Source organism: Podarcis vaucheri, assembly GCF_965113315.1.
Source record: "Podarcis vaucheri genome assembly, chromosome: 2".
NCBI classification, from domain to species: Eukaryota; Metazoa; Chordata; class Lepidosauria; order Squamata; family Lacertidae; genus Podarcis; species Podarcis vaucheri.
Genome location: NC_138760.1, coordinates 73,381,972 through 73,409,543, shown reverse-complemented (window position 1 = coordinate 73,409,543; position 27,572 = coordinate 73,381,972). Strand labels below are relative to the sequence as shown.

At 47.5% G+C, this 27,572-nt stretch overlaps 1 protein-coding gene across 2 annotated transcripts; it reads right to left on the bottom strand.

Moving 5' to 3' along the window:
* Positions 1-87: 87 nt before the first annotated feature.
* TSPAN17 (tetraspanin 17) lies at positions 88-25,656 on the bottom strand. Of its 2 annotated transcripts, none has more exons than XM_082213582.1 (8): positions 25,491-25,656; positions 15,674-15,724; positions 7,002-7,148; positions 4,564-4,734; positions 3,278-3,403; positions 2,706-2,753; positions 2,224-2,340; positions 88-1,680 (listed from the first exon to the last, which is right to left on the bottom strand). In XM_082213582.1, the coding sequence occupies exons 1-8, from the start codon at positions 25,575-25,577 to the stop codon at positions 1,615-1,617; spliced, it is 813 nt and encodes a 270-aa protein (XP_082069708.1). In that variant the 5' UTR covers positions 25,578-25,656; the 3' UTR covers positions 88-1,614. The 2 variants fall into 2 exon arrangements, with proteins under 2 accessions (XP_082069708.1, XP_082069709.1); XM_082213583.1 differs by having other exon boundaries at positions 25,542-25,654.
* Between the last annotated feature and the right edge of the window lie 1,916 nt (positions 25,657-27,572).

The window sequence follows — 27,572 nt, the reverse complement described above, 5'->3', positions numbered from 1 at the left end:
AAAAACAGCAGAGAAATCACTGCTTAAGCACAAAGACCACCCTGTTTTTTGGGGGTGGGGGTTAGAGTAAAAAGAGCATAACAATCGTTTGGTAGGGGTTGCTTTATTATTGGGTACAGCAAAATCCCAGACGGTCGGATCAGTCCTGTTAGCAGCAGAGTCCAGGGGGATTAGGGAAGAATGCCAACCGAAAGAGAGCAAGAAAATGACAACAAATCCAAGCGCAGAACAAAATGCACCTTCCCGAACATGTGCCCTCTCAGAAGTGCCACCAGCGGGCTCCCAAAGAAGCACTGGGGGTGGGGGTCCTGCAGGGCTTATGGGGTGGACAGAGCACGAGGTGCAGGCAAGGCCAAAACTTTGTTCAGCTTAGCCAGGAGTGCTCCCTGTGGGTCCCACAGACAAATACATGAAAGGAGATGGAATTGCATACAAAGGTTTGCATATTTCTTACACAAGTGAATCCAGGTAAGCCTGGAGATAAAGAAACATGTAGTTTCTCTCTCTCTCTCTCTGACACACAAGGGAGTCTTACTCTTTGTGCCAGAGCAGGTGTTAGCTGTGTTCCAGTGTTTTAAACCCAGCACAGCTTTTGTACAGATTGGCTCTCTCTCTTGGGGGAAGCAGCTGAACCCATGTCCAGCTTTGCCTGTGTGTGCATAGCTGTCGAAACAGGGCCTCTGAAAACCCTTTGGAAAACAAAGCAGGTAGGGCTGAGTTGTGATGGGAAAGGGGATGCGGCAGCGGGTCTTGTCCTATGCTTAATACTTTGGGCTGGATTCTGATCCTAAGAGAGAGAGAGAGAGAGAGAGAGGGCAGAGACCAACAGTGTGACCCACATGAGCCAAGAGTCATATTGGTTTGCATGGGGGGGGGGGAGAGCAGGGTACATAACCTCGTGTCCTCCTAATCCAATCCCCCGACATAGAGGAGACCTGAGCAGATGGAGAGAGAGGGGAGCACAGAAAATTCAAGTACAGCAGGGACAAGGATCCCATGGCACTCCTACTGTTGCTGGACTACAACTCCCATCATCCCTTGCCCACCCCCTAGGGCCGATGGGAGCTGGAGTCCAACAATGTCAGATGAGCCACATATTTCCCCTCCTGGAAGTAGAGGCTTAAGGGAGGGTACAAATGTCAGGGCTGCACCAGGCAGCAGAAACAAGACAGTGGTTCCAACCAGCTTCCCAACAAGAAGCCGTAGGGGCTGTGCCTTATCCGCCTGGGGTTCCTGTGGGTGGCACCTACTCAGCCCCAGAGCTCCCTGTGTCATTTGGCCTTCAGAGTCTCTGGCCTGCAGGTGCAACAGGCTGCCTGGCTCCACAAATATTGCAGTGAGGGTAGCGGTGGAAGGAGTCCTGTCCAGAATGTCCTATAATAAATACTATTTACATTGGCCACCCGCAGCTCATATGCCATGTGCACCCCAACCAGGAAGAGGACGATATGGAAGGGCGCCGGGGAGCCATTAATACCGGTAGCGCTGGCTACCCACACAAAAACAGCTGGTCAATGGCACAGCGGCATCCTGTGGCTGTGGCTAGGATTGCGGCTTCAGTCCTGCGGAGGGCGCTGTGGGCCTGGGGAAGGCGACACAGGCCTTGCTCTGGTGTCACCAGTTGGCTTTCACGGCATTGATGTCGCTTACGAGGTTCTGTGCCATGCAGATACCAAAGATCTGAAATACAAGGTTGAGGATGGTGCACGTTAAAGAGAATGAGAAGCACTTGTACGCATGCACACAAGCACTATACAAAGCTGGGACCATCAGGAAGGATATTGATTCCATCTTTTCACAGCTTTCAACTCAGTATTATTACTGCCACACAGGGGCGAGGGGGAGGTCTTGGGCAGTTTTGCCTTTGCAGTACAATGGCAAATAGAATGAGAGGCAGGCACAGAAGAGAGAAAAGGCAGTTCGAGGTGGAGTGAGTGCAGGATCCCCATTGCAGATGTTTGCCTTCCAATGTGTGGAAGACGAAGGGGCTGGCAATGGGGATGCGACAGAGGGGGCAGGGCTAACAAGCGCAACCCTGCCTGCCCTGCCCCTTTGCACAATAAAGAACATGTGAGTTTAAGTATCTGAACAAGGCTTGGGTGGGCTTAGGTTTGGGATGCCTTTTTTGCGGGTTATTGCTTTACAATATAGAGTTCAGAGGCACTTTATCCTGCAAAAACAACCACCACCTCAGCTTCACAGCAGCAGCAGCAGCTTATATACCTGGAGCAGCGCAACGCCCACAAAAGTCCCGGCTACCACAATGAGATTGTCCTGGAGCCATTTCTCAAACTGGCCAGCACATCCTTTGGTATGGATGAAGCTCTGCTGCTCCAGCTCCTGCAGAGAAGGCAAAGCGGGTGAACAGCTCTGGAAGGAGGGATGCATAGAACCATCTTCTGCCCAGAGACGAGGGAACCGCTTCAGCTGAAATGCTACAATCCTCTGTGCCCAGTGGCAAAAATAATATTTGCTCTGTGGCCACTAGTCCCAGCCCACCCCAACCTAGCCACTTGGTCCCACTTCTGCAGCCCCCCATTTAGAACATGCACAGGCCCACCCCTTGCTTTATTATTTCTGCCCTTAATCCAGAATGCTAACTTGTTCCGTTGCCAGTTGCGCCTGGTCCCATGATGTGCCTTCTAGGAAGCACATCTGCCTGCCTCCTCCCACCCAGGGCCCAGACATACCAACCCAGCTCTCACCAGTTTAAGGCGGACATCATAGCCACACTGCGTGTTGAGAACATCCTCCTGTGGAAACAACAGACCCAAAGCTAATCAAACCATACTGGAAAGCTCTCTAACCACTTCCCCGAGAAAGGTCTCACTACTTTGCCCCCTAAATCTCTCCAACACTTGGCTTTGCATGACACACCTTCCCAAATACCTCAGCTGCAGCCCTTGGTTCCGCCATCTACCCCCCAACCCAATCCAATATAGCTCATGAAACAGAAAGTTGTGCCCGTCCAGATCACTGTATTTTTAACCTGGCCTCCTATGTACACTAGGTGCAAATGTTCTTGGACTCCAGCTCCCATCAGCCCCAGCCAGAATGGCCAAAAGTGGGGGCTGATGGGAGTCCAACAACATCTCGAAGGTCACAGGTTCCTCATCTCTGCCATTAGGCAATGATTCATACACTTGAGCAATTGCTCTATTAATGTCTCAGCTTAAGTGTGCTCTCCATAGGTCTGGAGCGAATGAGCAGCAAAGAATTCACCCTTGTTCCTGAGGTTTAAGGCCTATTCACCACCCCTCTCCTTTCAGCTCCTTACCGCAGGGTCCTTGACACAGCAGGAGAAGGGCACCCCGCAGCGCTCCCTGCTGGGGTTGGAGTCAGTGCAGTTGAAATAAATGTTGAGGTTCCAGTCATTAGGGCCATGAGCCCCACAGCAAGACCACTGTACAGGGAGACAGTTTTAACCAGCGTAAGTGTCCAGCAACCAGTTACCCACAAAAACACCAATGCTGCCTTCCTCAAATGGGTGCCCTCCATATGTTTTGAACTACAGCTACAGCCATTCTTGACTACTTGGCCATGCTGGCTGGGGTCAATGGGAGTTGGAGTCCATCAACATCTAGAGAGCATCAGATGGGTACGGAACAAAAATGGACAAAAGGGACAGATATGGTCAAAAGGAAGGACCTGTTGCGGGCAAAATATTACACAGCAGGAGTGGGGAAATGGATCTGACCCATGGGCTGAATCCTTAACTTCTGCATCCCAGCACTCCAAATTTGAAAGGTGGGTAGGACTGTCCACCTGCCAATCACCTGATATCCCAATGGTGTCATGTGACCTGCTTTTGCCCATGTTTACGATCAGCTGATCGGCAGGGCTTGCACAGGTCTGTGCACTGCACTTTATAAGTCTAAACGTAGCATTGTGCACAGGGCTTTGCAGCGCTTGCAAAACTCCTTGGCCCAGCTGCATCTTTACATGCTCTGTACACGAGGTCAGGTGTAGGGAACCTAGGCTTGGCTTGGGCAAAATGGTGTAGCAGGCCAAATTGGGAGACCCAGCTGATCTCATTAGGCCCACGGGCAGGAGGTTTCCAACCCCGGCTATATAGGATGAGGCCTTTCACGGAAGACAGCACAGAGTCCCTGTCACTTTAGGATACAGGCTGCTGGAAGCATTTCTGCAACCCTGCAGCTTCATCAGCTGCCACCAGATGGCAGCGTCAGCTCTGGTGTGCGCTTGGTAACCATTACCACTCTAATCCCACGGGGTGCAGAGGATGCTTTTACACTGGGTACCTATTAATCTGGAAACACCATGCGTTGCTCACTCGCTTGTCATAGGTATCTATGTTAACACTGTCATCACATCACGGTTCTCCTTCATTTTCCCTATGTTTCTTCCATCTCTTTTCTGACCGCAGAAAATACAACTTTGGGGAGAAAGAACAGGCCAGCCAGCAGCACTGGAATCTCCACAGGTGGCCAGAATGGCTTCCCAAACTATCATGTGCACAAGCAGGGTCTTTCCACAGTACAGCGCCACACACTCCACCAGCCCCAGAACAAACAGATCGCTCAGGGCAATCGTACAACTCACATATTCCTGAGCAAAGTCTATGAGGTTCTGCAGGTCGATGTCATCGCGGTAGGCCTTGACGTTATTGTTGATGAAGAAATTGAGCTGATCTTTGATCCAGTCCTTGAAGATGAAGGCCAGGACACCAGCGGTCAGCTCCAGGAAAAAAATGAGCCCCAGGAACACAGAGAACTGAGGGCAAAGCAGAGAGAGGTCAGAGAGTAAGGCAGGGGAATCCTGGGGACGTCCAGGCAGCGCATGGCTGCAGGATAAGGATCGCCCTCACATTTATCAGACAGTCACATCTCACAGGGGAAGAAGGCTGCCCTGAGAACTTGTTTGTTAAGGCAGATTATAAATACGTAAGAGTAAGAAAAACAGTAAGTGTCTCTTGGGAAGCGGGTGGCGCTGTGGGTTAAACCACAGAGCCTAGGGCTTGCCGATCAGAAGGTCGGCGGTTTGAATCCCTGCGACGGGGTGAGGTCCCGTTGCTCAGTCCTTGCTCCTGCCAACCTAGGAGTTCAAAAGCACATCAAAGTGCAAGTAGATAAATAGGTACCGCTCCAGCGGGAAGGTAAACGGCGTTTCCGTATGCTGCTCTGGTTCACCAGAAGCAGCTTAATCATGCTGGCCACATGACCCGGAAGCTGTATACCAGCTCCCTTGGCCAATAAAGCGAGATAAGCGCCGCAACCCCAGAGTCAACTACGACTGGACCTAATGGTCAAGGGTCCCTTTACCCTTAAGTGTCTCTTAAATCACACTAAGATATCAAAAGGGACGCGGGTGGCGCTGTGGGTTAAACCACAGAGCCTAGGACTTGCCGATATCAAAACCTAAAAATGCTGTGCTAATACTCAATACTAGTGCTGCTCACTTCCTCTGAAACTTCTGAAGTAGAAGGAAATCAAGGTGTTATTACGATATTTTCCCCAAAGGAAGGTAACAGAAGTTAAAATGCAGAAGCACTAGGAACAGAGTGCATGTACTCCAGTTTCATTCCCATGCGTACTTCTCATTCTAACCTCCATAGCCCACCCAAAAAATGTTGGCTCCCTGCTCAGTCCTTCCATTCCAAGTACCGTATTTTTCGCTCTATAACACGCACCTGACCATAACACGCAGATCGTTTTTAGAGGAGGAAAACAAGGGAAAAAATATTCTGAATGAAACAGTGGACGTATCATTTTTGTGCTTCATGCTGTGGCCACAGACATGTGATCTGATGGTGAATTTGGGGTGACCCAATGCAAAAATCCTGAGAATCCCTGTGGATCCATGCTTTGTAACCACGTTTTTGCACCATTGCAGCCCCAGGCAACAGTGGGTGCGTGATTTGGGGGGGGGGGCAGGCTGTAGCCATGGACATGCTATGTGATCTGATGGTGAATTTTGGCTGACCCAATGCAAAGATCCTGAGGATCCATGTGGATCCATGCTTTGTAACCACGTTTTTGCACCATTGCAGCCCCAGGCAACAATGGGTGTGTGATTTTGGGGGGGCAGGCTGTAGCCATGGACATGCTGTGTGCTCTGATGGTGAATTTGGGGTGACCCAATGCAAAGTTCCTGAGGATCCATGTGGATCCATGCTTTGTAACCACATTTTAAGTGGGGAGGGAAGGAAAAACACAGAAGGCTAAGAATGCAGGAGAGGGCTATAACGTGAGGAAAGGAAGGCAAAAGTTTCCCCCCACCCACCCACACAAGCCAGCCACTGTTTAAGGATTTCATCCTTTTAAATGGAAGAAAGCATATTTGAATGCTGTGTGTCTCCAAAAACAAAAAGCAGGAAGTCAAATCAGAATTTTAAGCCGAACCTGTAATCTCTCTTCCCTTCACAAACATTGTTCCCTCCGGAGCAGGGAGAGGATAGAGCGACGCTCTGCTTTCCCCTCTACTTGCCTGGAGGGGAGGGGCTTTCCCTGCTCTTTGTTCCGTTTGAGCAAACACAGCAACGAAACAGAGCAGGGACGCAGTAAGACCCTGAGGCAGAATGCAGGAAAGCAGCAACTTCCTGTCTCACGGAGCTCCCTTCTCCCTGAAGCACGGTTTGATTTTTGCCTTATTTTTCGGCTCCAGAGACCACACATTCGCTGCATAACACGCACAGACATTTCCCCTTCCTTTTTAGGAGAAAAAATCTGCGTGTTATAGAGCGAAAAATACGGTAGTACATTCAGTGTTCCTTCCTCAGCTTGCCCTGATCTTCCTTGTACTATCTAGGGAAACCCCTGATTGCAGTTGGCCTTCCTTGTGCAGCAATGACTGCACTCAGCCTCCCTCCAGGCTCCAGCATTAGTTCCTAAGGCCCAAGGAGGCTGAGACAGAAAGGAGCCCACTCCTAGGTATTGATGTGCTGCATTTTGCCAAGCTGAGATCTGAGCATGATGCGCCCAGCTCATGTTATTCAGCTCCCACCGCCCAGAATGGGAAAGCAGGAAGACCCAAAGACTTACAAATTTGAGCAGGAAAGTGTTTTCCCTCAAGGCTCCAATGCAGCCAGCAAACCCCAGGACGAACATCACCCCTCCGACCACAAGGAAGAGCCAGACAGGGTCAAAGCCACCCAGGTCTGTGATGGACGACAGGTTGGAAAGCACGCCCTGCGGGGAGAAGGGATGGATGACTCCCAAGTTCACAGCACTGATGTGTAACACTTTTAATGCTACGATCATGTAAATCACAACAGTTATTACAGCAAATGACTCACTGGTTAACTACTAGCAGTAATAACCGTAACAGAGTGAAGGTCAAACTACCTGTTATGTTATTGAGGCTTTAAAAAAATACGAGCTGTGCGCAGTAAACTGCCCCTTTGGGGTCAAAGAGAAGGAGTGGGGAGAGAGACTAATCTCAGGAAGGAACTGGTTGCTTCTTCTTCAAAGCAGAAGTGGCTGATTTAAGACCACTTTTGTGAATCATGTAACACAGCCTTCCCCAATGCAGTGAGCTCAGGATGTTTTCAGACTCCAGCTCCCAGCACCCCCAGCCTTCACAGCTGCAGAGGGCACCAGGTTGGGAAAGGGAGGTGTGGTACCTGCTCTGAAGAGCTAAATACTCTTTGAGAAGATGGAGGAGCAGGTAGCAGAAAGGAGAACATCCCTTGTCTTGCCATGTTCCAAGAGCAGAGCAGGGGAAGACAGGAGTCTGTTTCTAAGGGAGCGCATCACCATGGACACACACGGAATAGGAGTTTTATTGCAATTTATAGTAATATTAGTGGTAATGCACCAACACTGCTACTCCTGTGGCTTATATGGAAGCTACCGTGCAGGCCAGGGACAGCAACAGGGTTAGGGTGTGTGGCAACGACTTGCTGAGACAGCATTAAAACGATTAGACAGATTCATGGGAGATAAGCGTAGTGTTGGATACTAGTTCTTATAGACAAATGGAGCCTCCATGAACAGCAGCAGCATACCTCTGAACAGCAGGTGCTAAGGACAACAGCTGAAGGCTGGGCAGCTCCCAGAAGCACCTGGCTGGCCACTGCTGGAAGGAAATAGGATGCTACAGGGCTAGATGGACCCTTGGTTTGACGTATCAAAAGAATTCTTACATTCTCGTTTCCATTATTTAGATTCAGAGGAGCTGGCGCTTCCCAAAAACCACTGGATACAAGAGACATGAGTCCCTGCTTAGATGTAACAACAAACCATGGTTTACTAATTATGTCTAAACTAGGCTCAAAGGGTGCTGGGTGATTCCAACCTCTTGATGCTTTTTTTATTTTAATATTTTCCTTTCCCTTTAGATTTTTTATATATGGGGGTGGGATGGATGTTTGGGTGGGCTTGGGAATTTGTTAGATTTTGATGAATTTGTAATTTTTGCAGTTTTTATTTGTATTGTTTTATTGTTTTCTGGGTTGTTTTTGTTTTTATTGTTTTAAGGTTTTATTGTTTTAGGCTGCGAAAGAATACAGTGGTGCCTCGCAAGACGAAAAGAACCCGTTCTGTGATTCTCTTCGTCTAGCGGTTTTTTCGTCCTGTGAAGCAAGCCCATTGACGGATTAGCGGATTAGCGCTATTAGCGGCTTATCGGATCAGCTGATAAGCGGCTTAGCGGCTTAGAAAAAGGGGGGAAGGGGAAAAAACCCGCAGGAACTCGCAAGACATTTTCGTCTTGCGAAGCAAGCCCATAGGAAATTAGTTTTGCAAAGTACCTCCAAAACGAAAAACTCTTTCGTCTAGCGAGTTTTCCATCTTGCGAGGCATTCGTCTTGCGGGGCACCACTGTAACATTAATTGCCATCAATGGAGGCTACTATGAGGCCTGGGATTGCTACCGTGGAGGGGCGAGGGAGGTATGGCGGTGGGGGCAGATGTTATAGGCGAAGGGGATCGAGATATGGATACGCTCGTACCCCTTCCAATCTGCGCCCCATCCCGAGGGACAAGGGTAGGATGAGCAAGGATTACTCAGCTCCATCACTGGTGCTGTGCAATGCCAGGTCTATAGGCAATAAAACCGCCACCCTACGAGATTTCTTTATCTCACAGGGGGTCGACCTGGCTTGTGTGACGGAGACCTGGGTGCACGAAGGGGCAACAGTTACCTTACGAGAGATGGCGCCCCCGGGTTTCTCCGTCCTCCACCAGTCGCGGACTGTGGGCCGGGGGGGGAGGGGTGGCATTATTAATCTGGGAAGATTGTCCTTTCAGGGCTCTACCATCGCCATCGATCCCCGGCATTGAATGTGTTGGCCTAGTGTGGGGCTCTGAGGTGAGCTTGGCTGTCTGGCTGGTGTACCGGCCACCTAGCACACCAGCAGCCACCCTGTCAAGCCTATTGGAGGCGGTGGCCGGCTGGGTCTTGGAGTTCCCTATGTTGAATGGTTTCTTTAAATGTAAAGGTTCATCATTGTTCCACTCCATGTGTATGTCTTTAAGGGGCCGGAGCAAGGGCCAGAGCAAGATAACGAGACCCAGCTTTACAGCTGTGAAACATAGCAGGTGCTGCTGAGTTGTATTTGATTAAGGCGTGTCAGCATTTGGGTAGAGTATATAAGGAGCAGCACCTAGCTCTCCCATTTACCCTGGGGGATGGGTTGGTGGTTGGGTCATGTTGGTTTGTTGATGTATTTAGTGTAAATGGAGTTTTTGTTTTTCTTATTAAAACCTTTAAGTACTTTTTGAGTCCTTTCTTTTTGATGCATGATCTCCCCAGCAAGCTCTCTGCAGCGTTACTATACTGCAAAAAGCCAACATCTTTGGTTATGGGCCCAGCTGCTGAGTGGATGACTGCATATTTTTGGACTCTGAGAAAGGTTTGAAAACTCCTTCTCCTGTTAGCGTAGTTTTTGTGGGTCTGGAAGAGTTCCAGAATGCTTGACCGGGTTCCTGAAGCTGAGAAGGCTCTGGTCTTCCCACAGCTAACAGATGAGAACTATAGTTTATGGTCTTTTCGGGTGGAGGCGCTTTTGACCTCTAGAGAAGTATGGACCTATGTAACTGATGACCCTCCTAACCCTGTAACTAATGCTTGGTCGAAAGGAGATGCAAAAGCCAGGGCGATAATTAATTTGGCAGTCAGCGACCAGCAAGTAGTCTATATAAGAAATAAGAAAACTGCCAAAGAAATGTGGGACAGTCTTGCAGCAGTGCATGTTAGAAAAGAGTCAGCGTCTGCATTGACGTTTTTCAAGCAGTTGTACCAGACGAAGTTGCAGCCTGGTGGAGATTTGGCAGCACACTTGAGACGTCTGGAGGCAATACGCGGCGAATTAATTCGAAGGGACATGGAGGTACCTGATATTCAGTATGTTTTTATCATCCTTTGTTCCCTTAATGAGGACTTTGATTGTATAGCTAGCCAGATATCTGCCGTTCCACCAGCACAATTAACTGTGGAAGGGGTAACGGCAAGATTAATGGGCGAGTTGGATAGAAGGGAGGCTTGTGCCATAAGCACTCCTGTTTCCAGAAAGAATGAGGAACACCATATGCAAACCTGTGGTGATACAACTGCATTTAAAGCTGCAAAGCGTTGTTGGTTCTGCAATAAGCAAGGACATTTTGCAAGGGACTGCAGATCCAAAAGAAAGCAAAGTACTCCCAAGTCTGTTTCTGTTCGTCAATCACGGTCGTCAGTCCAGCAGCCGACATCGTACCGTAGAGACAGAAACGAGCTGCGAGCTTTTCACGCTCGGACTAAAGATCGTAAAAGAGTTAAAGATGCCAAGTGGAAGTCTTTTGTTATCGACTCAGGAGCATCTCAGCATGTCTGCAATGATCGAAGCTTGTTTATTTCTTTTGAAGAGGAAATTGGTAATGTACATTTAGCCAATTCACAAGTCCTGCAGTCGCTTGGCAGGGGTACTGTTAAACTTGACTCTTTAAACATTACAATAGCAAACTGCATTTACTGCCCGTCAGTGGACAATTTATTATCAGTAAGGTGCTTTGCTCATCAAGGGATAACTGTGCGTTTCTTAAAGTCAATGTGTGAGTTTTTCGAGGGGAACAAACGTCTATTGTATGCCCGGGAATCTGATGGTTTATATAGACTGTATTTTCGCACCTACTCCCAATCGCCTATAAATTGCAGAGCAGCACAGTCAAGCCAGGGGTTGAGGAATGTAAGGCCACATTCTGGGTGTGTCCACATGGCGCACAGAATTCTGGGACACCTGAATTTTGCTGATGTAATTAAGACACAGAATATTGTCAATGGCCTCAACTTAAAACCATGTAAATTCTTTATGCAGTGTCTATCTTGTTGCAAGAATAAGATTAAGGTTGCACGCATGGGTAGGTGCTCAGATAGGAAAGTAACTGAGCCATTTGAGCGTGTACATTGTGATTTAGTTGGGCCACTCCCACCATCATTAGGAGGTTCTAAGTACTGGCTTACCCTCATAGACCAGTATAGTAGATACTGTTGGACTTATGCAATAGCTGAGAAGTCCCAAGCATTTGAGAAGTATAAGGTTTTTTGCAACTGGGTAAAAACGCACTTTAACAGACCTATTAAGAACCTGTTTTCTAACCGGGGCGGGGAATTTGTTTCTGAGGATTTTGAGAAATTCCTGGAAGCGCAGGGGACCACTCATGAGTTATCTTGCCCCCAAAGTCCCTGGCAAAATGGGCTTGTTGAAGTTGTGCAGCGTGACCTGCAGGCAGGGGTTAAAACTTATCTGCACAATGCTAATCTGCCCAAAGCGTTTTGGGCTGAAGCACTCAATGCCTTTTGTTATGTTAGAAATCGCAGTTATCATTCTGGTTTAGATGTCACCCCCTATGAGAAGCTGTTTAAAAAACACCCTAATCTGAAATACCTACGTATTTGGGGTTCAGATGTAATTATGCATTATCCTGCTAAGCAGAAATTGGGTGAACGTAGTGTTCAGGGCAAATTAATGGGCTACCAGCAGGGGGCGTACAGAATTTACATACCAGCAACTGGCAAATTTCATATTACCAGAAGCATGATACAAACTGTAAATTGGAATGGGGTTGCTGTTTTCCAAGATACTGATGGTATAAATGATACTGAGGAAGAAGAGGAAGAAGCAGCAGCAGGAGAAAATGGTGCTTCTGAATTAATGGGGAAAGACAAAAAGCCTGTTGAATCGGATAATTTGTTTGATGATTTAAAGTCACAGGCACCCGAGGGGAGGTTAGATTCTCTTGAGTTTTCTGACCGTGAGCTTAGCCTACAGGCACCTCTTCAGTCTGACAATGATGATTTACAACCTGAAACTAGTAGTTCACTTAGTCCCATTAAGTCTGAGGAGTCTGACTCTCCTTCCGGACTGAGACGTTCAGATAGAAAGAGGCAGAAGCCACAACGTTTTGCAGATGAACATTTTAATACTGTGTATGCCAATAAGGTGGTTTTTGAGCCAAAAAGCTACAATGATGTTCAGAATTTACCTAAGCACCAAGCTGTAAATTGGTATAAAGCTATGAACTCTGAGATAGCTTCTTTAAAAGAGCATAACACTTGGTCTCTCGTACCACAAACCCCAGATATGAGACTTATTGATTCAAAATGGGTTTATAGAGTTAAAATGAATGACAAAAATGAAGTTGTAAGGTACAAGGCAAGACTAGTTGCTAGAGGTTTTCAACAAATTCCAGGCGAAGATTATGATTTGTGTTATTCACCAAGTGTAAATTGAAACAGTTAAGCTTTTGTTAAAAGATGCTTCACAGTGTGGAAAAGCCCACTATGCAATGTTTCTCTGCTCTTAAGAAAGTGGTGATGTACCTTAAACATACCAAACATTATAGGTTGCAGTTTACATCACACATGAAAGACATGTACAAAGTATGCTTTATGTCTTTGTTCCACAATGATGAACCGCAGGGGAAATGTTGAATGGTTTCTTTAAATGTAAAGGTTCATCATTGTTCCACTCCATGTGTATGTCTTTAAGGGGCCGGAGCAAGGGCCAGAGCAAGATAACGAGACCCAGCTTTACAGCTGTGAAACATAGCAGGTGCTGCTGAGTTGTATTTGATTAAGGCGTGTCAGCATTTGGGTAGAGTATATAAGGAGCAGCACCTAGCTCTCCCATTTACCCTGGGGGATGGGTTGGTGGTTGGGTCATGTTGGTTTGTTGATGTATTTAGTGTAAATGGAGTTTTTGTTTTTCTTATTAAAACCTTTAAGTACTTTTTGAGTCCTTTCTTTTTGATGCATGATCTCCCCAGCAAGCTCTCTGCAGCGTTACTATACTGCAAAAAGCCAACACCCTAACCTATTGGTATTGGGGGACTTTAACATCCATGCTGATGCCACTCCCTCCTCACAGGCTCTGGACCTGGTGTCTTCCATGGCGACACTAGGGCTCTCCCAGGTTGTTTCGGGCCCCACACATCAAGCAGGCCACACGCTGGATTTGATCTTTGGCGTAGGTATAGATGTGATCATGTCTCCTTCGATGAAGGTGCCATGGTCTGATCACTACGCTCTGAAAGCCAGGATTGACTTTCCACCCCCACCCTGCTTAGGCGGCGAGCCGATTTGGGCTTGCCCGCAGAGGCTGATGGACCCTGATAGATTTCGCCAAGCTTTGCGGGACCTTGCTCCCCCATCTTTGGGATACAGGAGAAGCAGCTAACCCCCAGCTCAAGGGGCTGATGTGGCCAATTTGGGTGGCAGAAGTAAAAAAAAGGGGGGTGGGGAATTGAAGAGGACACAGTACAGGGCAGTAAACCCTCCTCTTCAGCTGCTCTGCCTGGATCAGCTAAGGAGGGACACTGTGTGCCTCAGTCTCCTGCATGTGAGTGTGCATGTGAAAGTGTGTGTGCGAGAGGGAGTGGCCAACCCTGTTCTGGTCGCCTCCACCACTGGATTGGCTAAGGGTAAATGTGGCCATTGAACCAAAAAGAAAAAAAGGTCAGCCACCACTGGGATACAGAATCCGCTACCCACAACCCTTTCCCAGCACTGCAAGTAACAGCAGCATCCTTCTTTGAGCATTAGGACCTGAAATTCACAAGTCACAGGACTCAATATTTCTTCTTTATTGATAGGACACCACACATTCTGTTTAGGATGATTTACTGGGGTTAGAAGGGGAGGTGGGAAGAAAACGAGGCTCTCAGTATAAATGTGCAGTGACTCTGGGGAGAGGAAGGGATTTGCTGTAAATCCCAGGAGAGTTATCCTGCTGAGCCAAGTACAATAAAAGTGATGTTTTGGAGTGGGAGCTCTGCTGTACGTGTGTAAAACAGCTTGTAACACAAGGGATCAGGGTTCAGAATGGAAGTAGGCATTACTGCAGTGTACCCTACATTGATTACCTCTACAAAGGACTAGTAAACACATGCAAGCACATCCCTTGATTTTTCAACAGTGGGCAGCCTGAGCCAATTCAACTGAAAAGCACCATATTTGAGGCGATGTCATGTCATATGAAAGGCCCGTCTGTGGTCATAAACTCTGACAGACAGCTCATTTCAAACATGCAACCTGTCACCTGGTATTGAAGTCCTCAGTTTGCACATAGGCCTGCTGTATACCTGATAAGGACTTGAAACTTGGAAATTCAATTTGATGTATAAGCTGGCACCACAAAGATACTGGGCAGGATTCAACTAACAAGTCTCGTTAGTGGAAGCCAGCACAAGCGCTCCTTCTAGTGCTTTGGGGCTTTACCCCTACCCCACCCTACCCCCCCAAAAAAGGCTCAAGGGGGTGTTGAGAGACCCTGCAGAATGACTGCCATAGCTCTATGGTGAATTCCTCCCACTGGATGGTACTCAACTAAGTTTTACTCAGTCAAACTCCTGAAATTTATAGGCACAACTTAGTCATGTTCATTAATTTCAGTGGGCCTACTTTTAGTAAAACGTGGCTGAATACCACCCACTTTACCTGGAAAACAGGAACACTTATTTCAAAAGGATTCAAGCCCCATGTTAGGAGAAAGATTCCTGCATTGTAGGGAGTTGAACTAGATGATCCTAGAAATACCTTCCAACTCTACACTTCTATGATCCTATGAAACTTACACCCAGAAGTGTGTTTTAAGATCATTGCACAAGTCTGTATTTTCAGTCCAACACTGGGTCCTTAATAAACTGACATAGAGGATCTGGGGCCTGGATCCAACTAGCCTGGCATGCTAGCAGAAGTCAGAGCAAGGGCTTACAAGAGTGCAATGGGGTTTCTCTCCCCCCCACTTCACCTCGCCCAGATCCACTCTGGAGGGTCAGGGTCCCCAGAATACTGCATGGAAGAGACGGGAGATAATTTTACCCAGGAACCACAAATGCTTGTGCTGACAGAAGCATCAGAGAAGTTGCAATGTTGAATCCCTTCCTTGGTGTTTCTAATGAACGTCGCTCACTGGTGAACTAGAGTATCCTTGCCGGCTAGAAGAAAATGATTGGTTACCTCAGCTCACTTGTTAAGAGCTGGCAGCACAGCTATGTGCCACAAAGTGCTCAGAGGCAGAGGCCTGTCAATCACTTGTCCTTTTCACCTAGTCAGAGGGGATAAGCTACTTACTTCCAGAACCTGGGTTAGTTTACAGGCATGTTTGTTTCAGGAACCTAACACCACGGCTAAGAGCACTAGAGACATCTATAATCCTGAACGCCAGTGAGAACATTAAATAGCACCAGCCAGAAAATTCGTCATTACTATGGTCCAAGGCAGCAGCCACACTTACCTTTTCTGCCCAGGCCCACAGACCAATGGCCAGGAAGGCAGCCCCCAGCAACTGGAAAAGAGGAAAGAGCACAGTGTTATGGAGAACACAGCAAGCAGGAGGAGCACACCCTAACACACATTACAGGAATCTTTGCACCAAATCTGTTGCATTGTTGGCATCCATCTGTCTCGAGAGACAATGGAGTGCACCTCTGGGGGTGAAGCCAAACCACTGGAGAATTACAGTGCCTGCTGCGGCTGCAAAGACCAGTAACTCATAATGGCTGCTTCCTGCTGCATTAGCAGCACTGAAGTGGCCTCCCTTGGGCAGTGTGTATGGAGGTCCTGGACTGGCCAGATGACAAGACCCCCCCCCCTTGGCCTCGCTGATGCAGTCCAAAGAAAAGCAGAGCAATGCGTTTGGTACCAGCTTGGCTGCAGGAGTTGCCGGAAAGAGGTGTACATGAGCCATCCAACCACTTTAGGGACCCCATTCTGGATTTGTGTAGGGTTTACTCCTTAGCCTTTTCTTCTCCTAAAGATGTCACGCAAGGCAGTGGGTAATAAGTCTACCAGGATCCACTTCACCATCTGCCTCCCATGCAAAACACACAGCAATCTCCCATGTGCTGCACGAACTGCTGAGAAATAACATAAAGAAGTATTCATCTTCTATCATCTTCCACACGGCTTGAAGCTTTTAGAGTCAGTTAAGACCTGACAAGGTATGTTCAAGTTCCCCTAGATGCAGGGGATCAGTGAGGACCAGGCTAGGTGAAGATGTTGCCAAGGAACTGTACTCCATCCCAACGGGACCTCCAGTCTCTCCAGCACCTACTCCCCAATGCATGCCCACTTCTAAGCACTGCAGCCACCTGCAACTCATTAGCAATGCATGGCATTTCCCAGGCATGGCAGCATGATTGAGACTGAGGGAAGAATTCAGCGTTGTGCTCTTCTAATTGTTCCATCAGCGCAAGCATCTCAGCTTGCCCGACAGAACGATTCCCCCTCTCCTCCTGCTTTGTGCTGTTCTGGTGGTTCTCCAGAGCCAATGGCGGGTGGGGTGGAAGTGCAAGGAGGAAGTCCCGTTGCACTAGCAGGACTCTGTTGTGCTGGCTCCTACAGGTGCATGAACTTAACTGAATCCATCCCTAGGAATGATAGTGCCTTTCAGTGGACTTTGGTTAGAGGATCAGCAGGACCAAAACAGTGTGTATCCTCTTCTGATCTGAGTCCCAGAACCTAGCAATCAGATAGGCCTATATCCTGCCTGGAAAAAAATTCTGAAAACCTAAATTTTGAAAGTGGAAACATTTCATATTCCCTCTCACACACACACTCAGCATTTTTATTTCCATTGCATAATTGACAACACAACCCTATAGATCTTTATTCTAAAGTAGACCTCACTTTGTCCAGAGGGATTTACTCCCTAGTGGGTGTTTAGGACAGCAGTTGATTTGTGGTTTTGGGTAAGGAATTAGGTTTCATTTCAGCTCACTGCCACATCTTGAGACAGGGGAGGGTGAGTCAGGCACAAAGGGGAAGAGGTATGGAGGTCATGACTAGCAGACTGGAACTTTGAGTGAGAGAAGCTCAACTCAAAACATCCACCGTTTTTGTTTTGTTTTTTAAAGATCCTTTTCACAAAATGACTTTTTGATTTCCCAAACTTCAGAAAGTAACAGAGGAAGACAGGGGCACCACATGCTTCCTTGCGTATTTCTGAAATGCAACTTCCAAACATGGAGCGCAGGATGTACAGTTTTACAAATCTAAACTGCATCCACTGTTATATCCTTGGATCCGGATGCCTGATGGATATATTACAGCATTAGGTACCCATTCAGAACACGCAGCAAGAAAGCAATTGCTGTACCTATTAAGTAGGAGCAATTGGAGGGCACAAAATTCACACAATTAAGAACAGGCCATCTGGATGAGACGAAATGCCATCTGTCCATCATCTTTGTCCTCACATTCACCAATCAAATTCAGGAATCTCATAAGCAGGACATAAAGGCAACAGCCCTCTTCCCACTACTGTGCTCCAGCAAGTAGTATTTAGAGGCCTACTGCCTCTGACAGAGGGGGCAGAATATAGCCCTTGTGGCTAGTAGCCATTGATAGCCTTCTCCTCCGTGAATTTGTTATGGAGCAGCAGATACTTCCTGTGTGCCTCAATCAAAGGCATGGAGCTGTTTAGATCCCAAGACCACCAGCTCTCCAGCTAAGAGGAGGCCCACTCTGAATGAGACATCTAGGCCAGGGATGGGGAACCTCAGGGCTTGGGGTTGAATGCTGCCTTCTAGGTCTCTCTATCTGGCTTTCCCTCCCCTCAGCCCACCCCTCTCACTGGGCCTACTTCACACCCTGAGGGTTTCTGCCTGGCTGGAATGTGTCCCTGAACTCTGATAAATCCTCTTGCTTGTCCGGATGGAGGATAGAGATGGGGCATGTAGAATGCCTGTAGAAACTAGTCTAGCCAAATAAAGGTAAGATGTACATGATCTGCTCTGCCAATGTTTGCTTCTGGGATCTCCCACTGATGCTTTGTGCATGAGAGGCTGAGAAGGGTTTCCCACCCCTGATGTAGAATATCTCCCAGCCCTGCACCCTTGGAGCCAACACCTAATCGAGACTCTTAATAAAGGGGATCAACTTCTCTTTCTGAGAGAGATCTTACAAGGCCAACTTTACACCACTGCAGGATAGAACGCACTGAATTGCCACACTTTTCCAGTCCCACTGACACTAACAGGCCACTCCCCACCCCCACCCCCGATATGGGTCCTGGCTTGCCAGTCTTGGAAAACAGAAGGCTGGAGACACAGCGTCTGGAGCAATTCAAAGCCTGGCACAATGCAGACAATGGCTGCTCTGTTCCCGTGGTAGGAGTTGGAACGTTCCTGAAACAGCAGCAGCATTGGTCAGAGCTCTCCCCTTGCCCACTAATAAGGCCCTGCCTCTTTCCTAGGGCAATTGCTGCATGCTTACCCCACTGTCTGTGGGGAGCTGCATGTAGGTGCCACAAAGGAAATTTATGTGATGGGAGACAAGGGGCTCCGGAGCTCCAGGGATGCTCCAACATGGAGGTGATGATATGCAAAAGAAGCAACATCAGTACACAGAGTACTGTTTAACATTGTGCCCATTCAGACGGAAAGATTTTGGCTTAATAAAACAAGGTGTGTTAAGCCAAGAACAGGCATCATGCCTGAGCCCGCCAACCCTGCATGAGGACTTCACCTTTTTATCATGCTTTGTTTAAACTGCAGTTTCCTGTTGCATGTGAACAGGGAAACTGTGGTTTAATCGCAACAACTAGGATCATATCCTGTGGCTCAATGTTTAAATCTTAAACAAATCAGGACAGGATAAGTGTAGCCTGTGAACTAAAGGAGGAGGAAGCAGAGAACTCATTCTTGGCTTAATAAATCATGGTTTATTAAGCTGTGATCGTTACATCCGAACCAGCCCTCTGCCTAAAGCCAGCCTCACATCTGGCCTGCCAAAGTCTCTCAATGATTTTGCATGCCTCAGACAAAGACAAGCAGAGTTTGGGCAAAGCTAGGGCTATTCAGATCCATCTCGGCTATGGCCCAATTCCTGACACATTTTTGGCACAGTAAAAGCATTACAAAGTGACTTTCGAAAATCAAGTCACTGTTGTAAAAACTTTGCCCTGGTTTGGTAGTGCTAATTTGTCACTACTTTGGGACTCATGCAAATACACTACTGACTACACAAAAGCCAATACAGTCGTACCTTGGTTGTCAAATGCCTTGGAACACGTACATTTTGGCTCCCGAACGCCACAAACCCGGAAGTAAGTGTTCCGGTTTGTGAATGTTTTTTGGAAGCCAAACATTTGTTTTGGCTGTTGGCATTTTTCTGGGGCCAATCAGCCAATCGGAAGCCGTTCTTTGGTTTGTGAACATTTTAGAAGTTGAATGGACTTCTGGAATGGATTCTGTTGGACAACCCAAGGTACGACTGTAATGATGACTTTAGCTTGTTAAAAGATAGCATCCTGGCCTGTAGCCACAAGGCCTTCCAGGGTGCTGCTTATGGTTCACCCTACAATCCTGGACAACCTTATCCCTCAATGTCAACCTGGACACTTCAATCTTGCTATTTCTACCACCTTCTGACCTAAGATGATGGATGCTATAGCTTAAAGATCTCCAAAGCAAAGATTGATGCCAGCAACAAATCCTGTTCAGAAGATCAATTTGCCACCCACTAGGACTAGGTAATAATACAATGAAGTATGGCTTCTTTCATCACCATTACATGAGCAAGGGAGGGCAACTCCATCAAGTCCGGCCCTCAATGCAGATTTCAGCTGCCACTGAGTTCTGACAGCTAAACTTGGGTGAACTGTGTGTTACCTGCTTAGCTGCCAGATTTGATTGGTGGTGGGGAAGGAAAAGTGTTTTTTTCCAGAGAGCAGTTGCTCTCTTAGACAGCTAAAATCTACACAAATAGAACTAAATAACTGTGTTATAAGAACAATAACTTTAAGAACTGGTGCCCAAGGCCTCCTCCCTCCCCATCCCTTTTTCTTTGTGTGTTTTGCCTTTTAGATTTAAAGTCTGAGGCAAGCAAATGTCTTACCACAGTTTTTTGTAAGCCACTTGGGGAGCCTCTTTGGCTAAAGAGGGGAGCAAAAATGTTTCAAATAAACTAGGACTCTGAAAGGATAAGCATTCATCTTTAGTTACCTTTATCTCTCAATTCCATCAGGCAAGCTAATGCAGACAAAAAGGTCTGAGGAAATACAATTTCCCCAAATCCTTCATTAACTGATGTATGGAGTGAATCTGATTCTCCCATGCCAACCCTCTCTATTGAACCATTTTTGCTGATGCAATACTCATACCCAGGTGATCCTCTTTGTGTCTCATTTATGGTGATTTCCCCTCCCTCTCTGGTTTTTTTATGCTTTTTCTTCTGGAGAGAAGAAGGAAAAGGGGTGGGAGACAGATCAAACAAGGTATAGTGATAGACAAGTAAACCCTTCCTAGAGAAAAAGATCAAAGTTCTGGAAGCAACACAAATCAAACTTGCATAATACACAGCTGGGAGGTCCTGTCATGCCAATAAAAGCTCTCAGTCCCAACCCACACACCCGCTGCTTACACACACCCCACAATCTCCTAATGCAAAATAAGCACTTCAGCTGGGAACTCAAAGAAAAATTCCACTGAAGTATTTGGCTCTCTGTTTCGACCCAGCGTGAGTACTCCTTGATCTGACTTCATGAAAAGCCAAGAAAAGTTTTCAGGACCAGGGGCTATTGCATTTGGAACTTTGCCAGGCATTTTGTTGTGTGCCCCCAAAATGCAGCAGCCAGCACCAAAATTCTAGCGGTGTATAATGGAGATATAGTTAAGACATCAGCCTACCTAGAGGGGACACTGATTAGGGTTGTGTACACCCAGAAGGTAACGTAAAAGTACTGGTAACTTGCAGCTTATGTGCCTTTAGCATGTGTCCATTCAGCTTTATGTGCTTGGCAAAAATAAAACATAGAAAGGGAGAGGGCATCCAGGAAAAAGTACTTTAGCAATCCCACGTGACATTGAACTCAATTTTGGCTTTACACACTATTTCTGGAAGTAAGCTGAGAGTGTCCTGTGCTGCATTTCCCCCTCTTCAGGTAGTCTCCATGTGTTTTGGAGGTCATTGTGTACCATGGACAATACAAGCTACCACACTGTCTCTGGAAAAGAACTGTTTGTATACAACAGGGCTAGCCAACATGATGCCATCCAGATGCTTTTAAATTACATCTATCATTACTCCTGGCCATTGGTCATGCTGGCTGGGGCTGATGGAAATTGCAATCCAAAACATTTAAAAGCACTCTGTTGGCTAACCTTGTTGTATACAGGCAGTCATATTCCAGAAACATGGAAATGGCAGGAGAGAGCTGGAATTGGCCATGGTACACAATGACCTGCAAAACCCACAGTTCAAAATGGAAGGGGCCAAGAACAGAAAAGTCAAAGAACTAAAAGAAATTGAATTAACTGACGTGGCTTCCAAATGGTTACTATTCTGTGAAAGGGATTCAGGTGCATACCGGAACTTTGGGTTTGTGCCATCAAAGTGGATTAAAAGGCTGCTGTCCCTTGCAGAGCAAATCCACTTTGGAAATTAAAAAAATGGACTTTGTGGTTGGTTGGCAGGAAAATGCACCGAAACGTAAGGGATGAATGAAGCACAGGAAGACATGTAAACAACCCACAAGCAAATCAAGATGAATGTTCCTTGTTCTATAACCGCCCCGTAAAAACAAGGTATGATCTAACCTCCGCATAAGCTTTGTGCAAGCAAATCAGGATGAATGTTCAATAAACAAGTCATCTGGAGGACCCCTGAAAAGAAAGCATAACTCAGTGGCTGAGTGCATGCTTTGTAAACAGTAAGTCAATCCGTGGCTTCTACAGGTGAAAGGATCTCAGGTACCAAGGCTGGGAAATACTTCTCTTCACCCTTGGAGAGCCATTGCCAGTCACAGTAGATAGTACTGTACTGGGCTAGATGGAACAGCAGCCCAACTCAGTATCTGGCAAACTTACAGGTTTGTAAACGAACCAGGATTTAAGTAAACTCTGGATAAGCAAAGCACTCACAAAACCCAAGGAAACTTATTTCTAAACAACAGCATCTGTACCTTTGCACAGCCCATTTCTGGATCACTCTGTCAGGTTGTCTGCCTTATCAAAATGTCAGACATGACTCACCCTCATCCTTCAACAGGTTGAAACAAGTCCCGGCTGTTGCATGAACCAGATGTTCTTATCTGAAGGAATGCTTCCTACCACCTTGCACATATAGATCATCCAAGGAGAATCAGTTGTGAATGCCCCCAGCCACCTGAGGTAGCTCTAGCCACCTGCAAGATCTAGATCAGTAATGCGGAATTTGTGGCCATCCAAATGTTGCTGGACCACAACTCCTATCATCCCTGACCACTGGCTGTACTTGCTAGGGCTGCTGAGAACTGTAGTTCAGCAATACCTGGAGGCCAAAAGGTTCCCCAGCCCAAGTGTAGGACTCCCCGCCCCAAGAGGTTTATCTGTCATCCTTCTTACTGGTTTTCAGAAAACGTGTCAAGACAATACCATTTTCCCTTCAGATAAGCTTGAAGGAATTTTTAATCTGGAGAAATCTTGGGTTCACATCTTTCTCCACCCTATGATCTTGACTTAATAGTTGCTTTTGTGATTTTATTATTTATGCATCTTGAATTGCATCGTGTGGCCTTGCCCAGAGAGTACTATTCCAGACACATTTTAAAATAAATAAATATTTCACAAACAGCAACATTCACTGTACAGGAACTGCAGGAGTCCAATGCCCATCAGGGCAGGCAATGTGTTAAGGGAAGCAACTCTAGCTAATCCCAGCTTCCCTGGAAACTGTAGGCATACTTACTAACACTTTGTTTATTTTCACTCCCAAACGTGACTGGTAGAGGTTGGAACAATCACAGCAGGTCAAAACAAGCCAGCTTCAAATATGACAACATGGAAAGCTGTCTTGTGGGCAAAACAGAAGGCAATGCAATCTATGGGTAGACCAGGGGTCAGCAAACATTTTCAGTAGGGGACCAGTCCACTGTCCCTCAGACCTTGTGGGGGGGCCAGACTATATATATATTTTTTGGGGGGGGGAATGAACGAATTCCTATGCCCCACAAATAACCCAGAGATGCATTTTAAATAAAAGCACACATTCTACTAATGTAAAAACACGCTGATTCCTGGACTGTCCACAGGCCGGATTGAGAAGGTGATTGAGCCAGATCCAGCCTCCGGGCCTTAGTTTGCCTACACATGGGGTAGGCAAACTACATGTGAATATGCACATATGCAGCTCTTCAGTATGATGTATATGCAGCGTACGCATTCTGGGGATGGTTTCGCAACGTCTCCTGCATGGAAGCATTTTCTGTGTAAGAGTTTTGAAACTTTTGAAGCATACCCAAGTCTCATTGTAGATTATAGCTGGAAGCAAAGTTCTTTTGCATTTCCAAAGGAGTAACTTGCTTGCGGCACCATGATGTGTATCAGGGATTTGGGATAACTTCCCTGTAAAAACAACAGTCTTGCTGCAAAATGGCTTCCCCTCTGGGCCTATTTCCCCTGTTAAGAACAATTTTACAGCAAACATACATAGGTATTGTCATAATCAGACACACAGGACCATAACTAAACCCACAACACTGTCTTATATAGAAAAATGCACTTGTTAGCACAATATTGTGGTAAATGAGTCAGAGGGCAAGTCTGGTGTCTAGTATCGCAGGCCACTCCCATCTTTACCACAATGCCTTCTGAGGGTTATGTCAGTCAATGGCAAAAGCCACAAACAAACAGATGCAGGGATTCTCAGTGCTGCAACTGGTAAACCACAAGCATATGATACAACCAAACAGGCAGATGGACACACCTTCCCATAGCACAACTTCCTTTGCCGAGGGTGGTGAAGCACGCAAGAACAGTGGAGGCTGAAAGTAGTGGTGGCTAAGTTCCCCTTGTCTCAAATGGCCACGGTATTTACAAGATTTCTCAGAGAACGCTTAGGAAAAGCTCATCAGATTTGGAGCTCTGCTGAACCAGACCAATGGCCTATCAAGTCCAGCATCTTGTTCTTACAGTGGCTGTGCAAATCCTTATGGGAAGCCCATCTGAGCCCAACAAAACTCTTCCCCAACTGCAGTTCTGAGTAGTTACTATCGACAGTCTTATTCTCTCTGAACTTGTCTGCTTCTGTTTTAAAGCCATCCATGTTGGCCATCATGACATAAAGAGCCCTTCTTTGACTGGAAGATGCTTTTCCGCTCATGGAAGAGAACCAAGGCATTACATGCAAGTTCTTTCCTAGTCAAGCTCACAATGGTGGCACGTGTGACCTGATGGCACTGGGTGCGCTCAGATCATCCTATTGCTCCCTGGGAAATGTAGTTTTGTTGGATGGCAGCTTGCAAAGGCAACTACCCTTCCCAACAAACACACCTGAGAACAAGAAAGGGGGGGTTAAGTTGAATGAGGGGCAACCAACCAATGCAACAGTAAGTAGTTAAAGAACATTGGCGCACGTGCCTTCAAAGCAGCTGACTTTGGGCACCTGGTTTGCTGCACACTGTTCACACATGCGCAGAATTTCTTTCAACCTCCTGAGCCAGAGAATAACTTTTTTTGCGTGGGGGCAAGGGAATGACACTCTATTGGCAATAAATACAGCTGAGCATTACCAGCAGGAAGAATCTGGGAAGAGCACATACTCTGCATACAAAAAGCTCAGGTAGTAAGCGGTGGGGGAAACCGCTGCTCTGCCCGAAGTGTATAATACTGCCCCTCAGACAATACCGGATTACACGGATCACAGTCTAGCTTCGCACATTCATGTACCAAACCAGGTACAGTATAATGACCATCCTAGCTGGAAGCGTCTTCGTCCCAGGGAAAGGGCGCTCATAAAAAGAAACCTTCCCCACCCCACCCCAAGCTCAGTTTCTTGCAGACTCTCCACCGGAGCACCCTTAAAATGAGAGACAGCTCTCCATTATTTCCGCCGCAAGGAGGGTGAGGGGAGAGGGAGAGCCCCTTCTGCTTCCCGGCAGGCCAGCGACCCCCGAGCCAGGCCCGGACCTTGCAGCCGAAAATAAGGGGAGACCCACCCGTCTCTCCCCACGCCCCACTCCTAGTTCGGCACCCCCGCGGGAAGCGGGCGGCGCGAGCCCCCTCCCCACCGCGCCCCCGACGCCTCGAGGCGGGCCGCGTCCCCCCCGCGCGCGCGCCCGCTCGCTCACCCACCCAGAAGAGCACATTGGAGGCGAAGAGCAGGTACTTGGTGCAGCAGCTGACCTGGGGACCTTGGAAGTGCTGGGCTTTGCCTGGCATGGCGGGCGCGGGGCCTGGGCGCTGCCCGGCCGGCTCACAGCCCCATGCCGCCCGCCAGCCAGCGGCCCAGCAGCTCCGCCGCCGCCGCTCCGCCCCGTCTAGCCCGCCCCCTAGAGGAAAGGAGAGGCCGCTGTCGCTTGCAGAGCCAGGCTCCGGGAGCGGCGGGTAGGCTGCTGCTTGTGCGCGCGCATGCAGAACTGGCCGACAGAGACAGAGAAAGAGACAGGCAGGCGGACATACACACACACACCTGACTTGGAGGGAGCAGGAACCTAGACTCGCATGACCTGGGTTGTTGGGGTTTTTTTGGTAATAAATACTTAACGTAGCGCTGTATAAGTGCTCCACACTTTTCACACACATTACCTGAGTAACAAGGCTGGCCCTGCCCTTGGGCATAGAGAGGCGGCAGTCCCTCACGCAAGCTGATTTGGGGTGTCATGGAAGGAAGGGCAGCAAATTATGGGTTATTAAATTTATTGTTGCTGCACCTCTAGTGCCAGGGAGGAGAGAAAGGCGCTTGTGGGATTTCCCTCCTCAGGTACAATAACTTGGCTGGCCTTAGATACTATGCGCCATTTACTGTAAAAGGACGCTCGACACTGCTGCAGCACATGAGGTAAGAATACAGGCTTGCCCACCCCTGGCTTTAAATTAAAGCCTTTAATGTAGCTTCGAATCTATGTGTATGTCAGCTGATTTAGTGTCATCTATATGACATCTACATGACATCTAAGTGAGACACGGGTGGCTTGCCGATTGGAAGGTCAGTGGTTCGAATCCTCACGACGGGGTGAGCTCCCGTTGCTCGGTCCCTGCTCCTGCCAACCTAGCAGTTCAAAAGCACGTCAAGTGCAAGTAGTTAAATAGGTACTGCTCTGGCGGGAAGGTAAACGGCATTTCCGTGCGCTGCTCTGGTTTGCCATGCTGGCCACATGACCTGGAAAAACTGTCTGCGGACAAACACCAGCTCCCTCGGCCTATAGAGCGAGATGAGTGCCGCAGCCCCAGAGTTGTCCATGACTGAACCTAATGGTCAGGGGTACCTTTACCTTTATATGACATCTTCCTCGTCCAAGTGGCATTCTGCTCACTTGGTTCAGTAAAGTTGTTCTTTCACCAACCAGAAAATGCAAAAAAACAAACAAACCACATTTTAAATCCACTGTACTATCAACTTCAAAATTGTCCAAACCAAGGTGGCAGGCGCAGTGCAGCGCTGTGTTGTCAGTGGTTGGTATGTTCCTTTTCAGCAGCTCCCCTTTCCACATAACCTATTTCCTTTTTCTTCTTATTTACCTTCTGGTCACAATTGTGTGACCAGAAGAGTGACTAGTGGGGTGCCACAGGGTTCTGTCTTGGGCCCGGTCTTATTCAACATCTTTATCAACGACTTGGATGATGGACTCAAGGGCATCCTGATTAAATTTGCAGATGACACCAAACTGGGAGGGGTGGCTAACACCCCAGAGGACAGGATCACACTTCTAAATGACCTTGACAGATTAGAGAACTGGGCAAAAACAAACAAGATGAATTTTAACAGGGAGAAATGTAAAGTATTGCACTTGGGCCAAAAAAATGAGAGGCACAAATACAAGATGGGGGACACCTGGCTTGAGAGCAGTACATGTGAAAAGGATCTAGGAGTCTTGGTTGACCACAAACTTGACATGAGCCAACAGTGTGACGCGGCAGCTAAAAAAGCCAATGCAATTCTGGGCTGCATCAATAGGAGTATAGCATCTAGATCAAGGGAAGTAATAGTGCCACTGTATTCTGCTCTGGTCAGACCTCACCTGGAGTACTGTGTCCAGTTCTGGGCACCACAATTCAAGAAGGACACTGACAAACTGGAACGTGTCCAGAGGAGGGCAACCAAAATGGTCAAAGGCCTGGAAACGATGCCTTATGAGGAACGGCTAAGGGAGCTGGGCATGTTTAGCCTGGAGAAGAGGAGGTTAAGGGGTGATATGATAGCCATGTTCAAATATA

Bases quoted from the DNA above. Each gene is read 5' to 3' on its own strand.
- TSPAN17 (XM_082213582.1), bottom strand. From the start codon at position 25,577: ATGCCAGGCAAAGCCCAGCACTTCCAAGGTCCCCAGGTCAGCTGCTGC. The intron at 15,725-25,490 runs GTGGGTGAGCGA...CCTCTTTTCCAG, and splicing joins CCTCCAATGTGCTCTTCTGG to TTGCTGGGGGCTGCCTTCCT. The intron at 1,681-2,223 runs GTATATAAGCTG...CTTGTATTTCAG, and splicing joins TGGGCGTTGCGCTGCTCCAG to ATCTTTGGTATCTGCATGGC.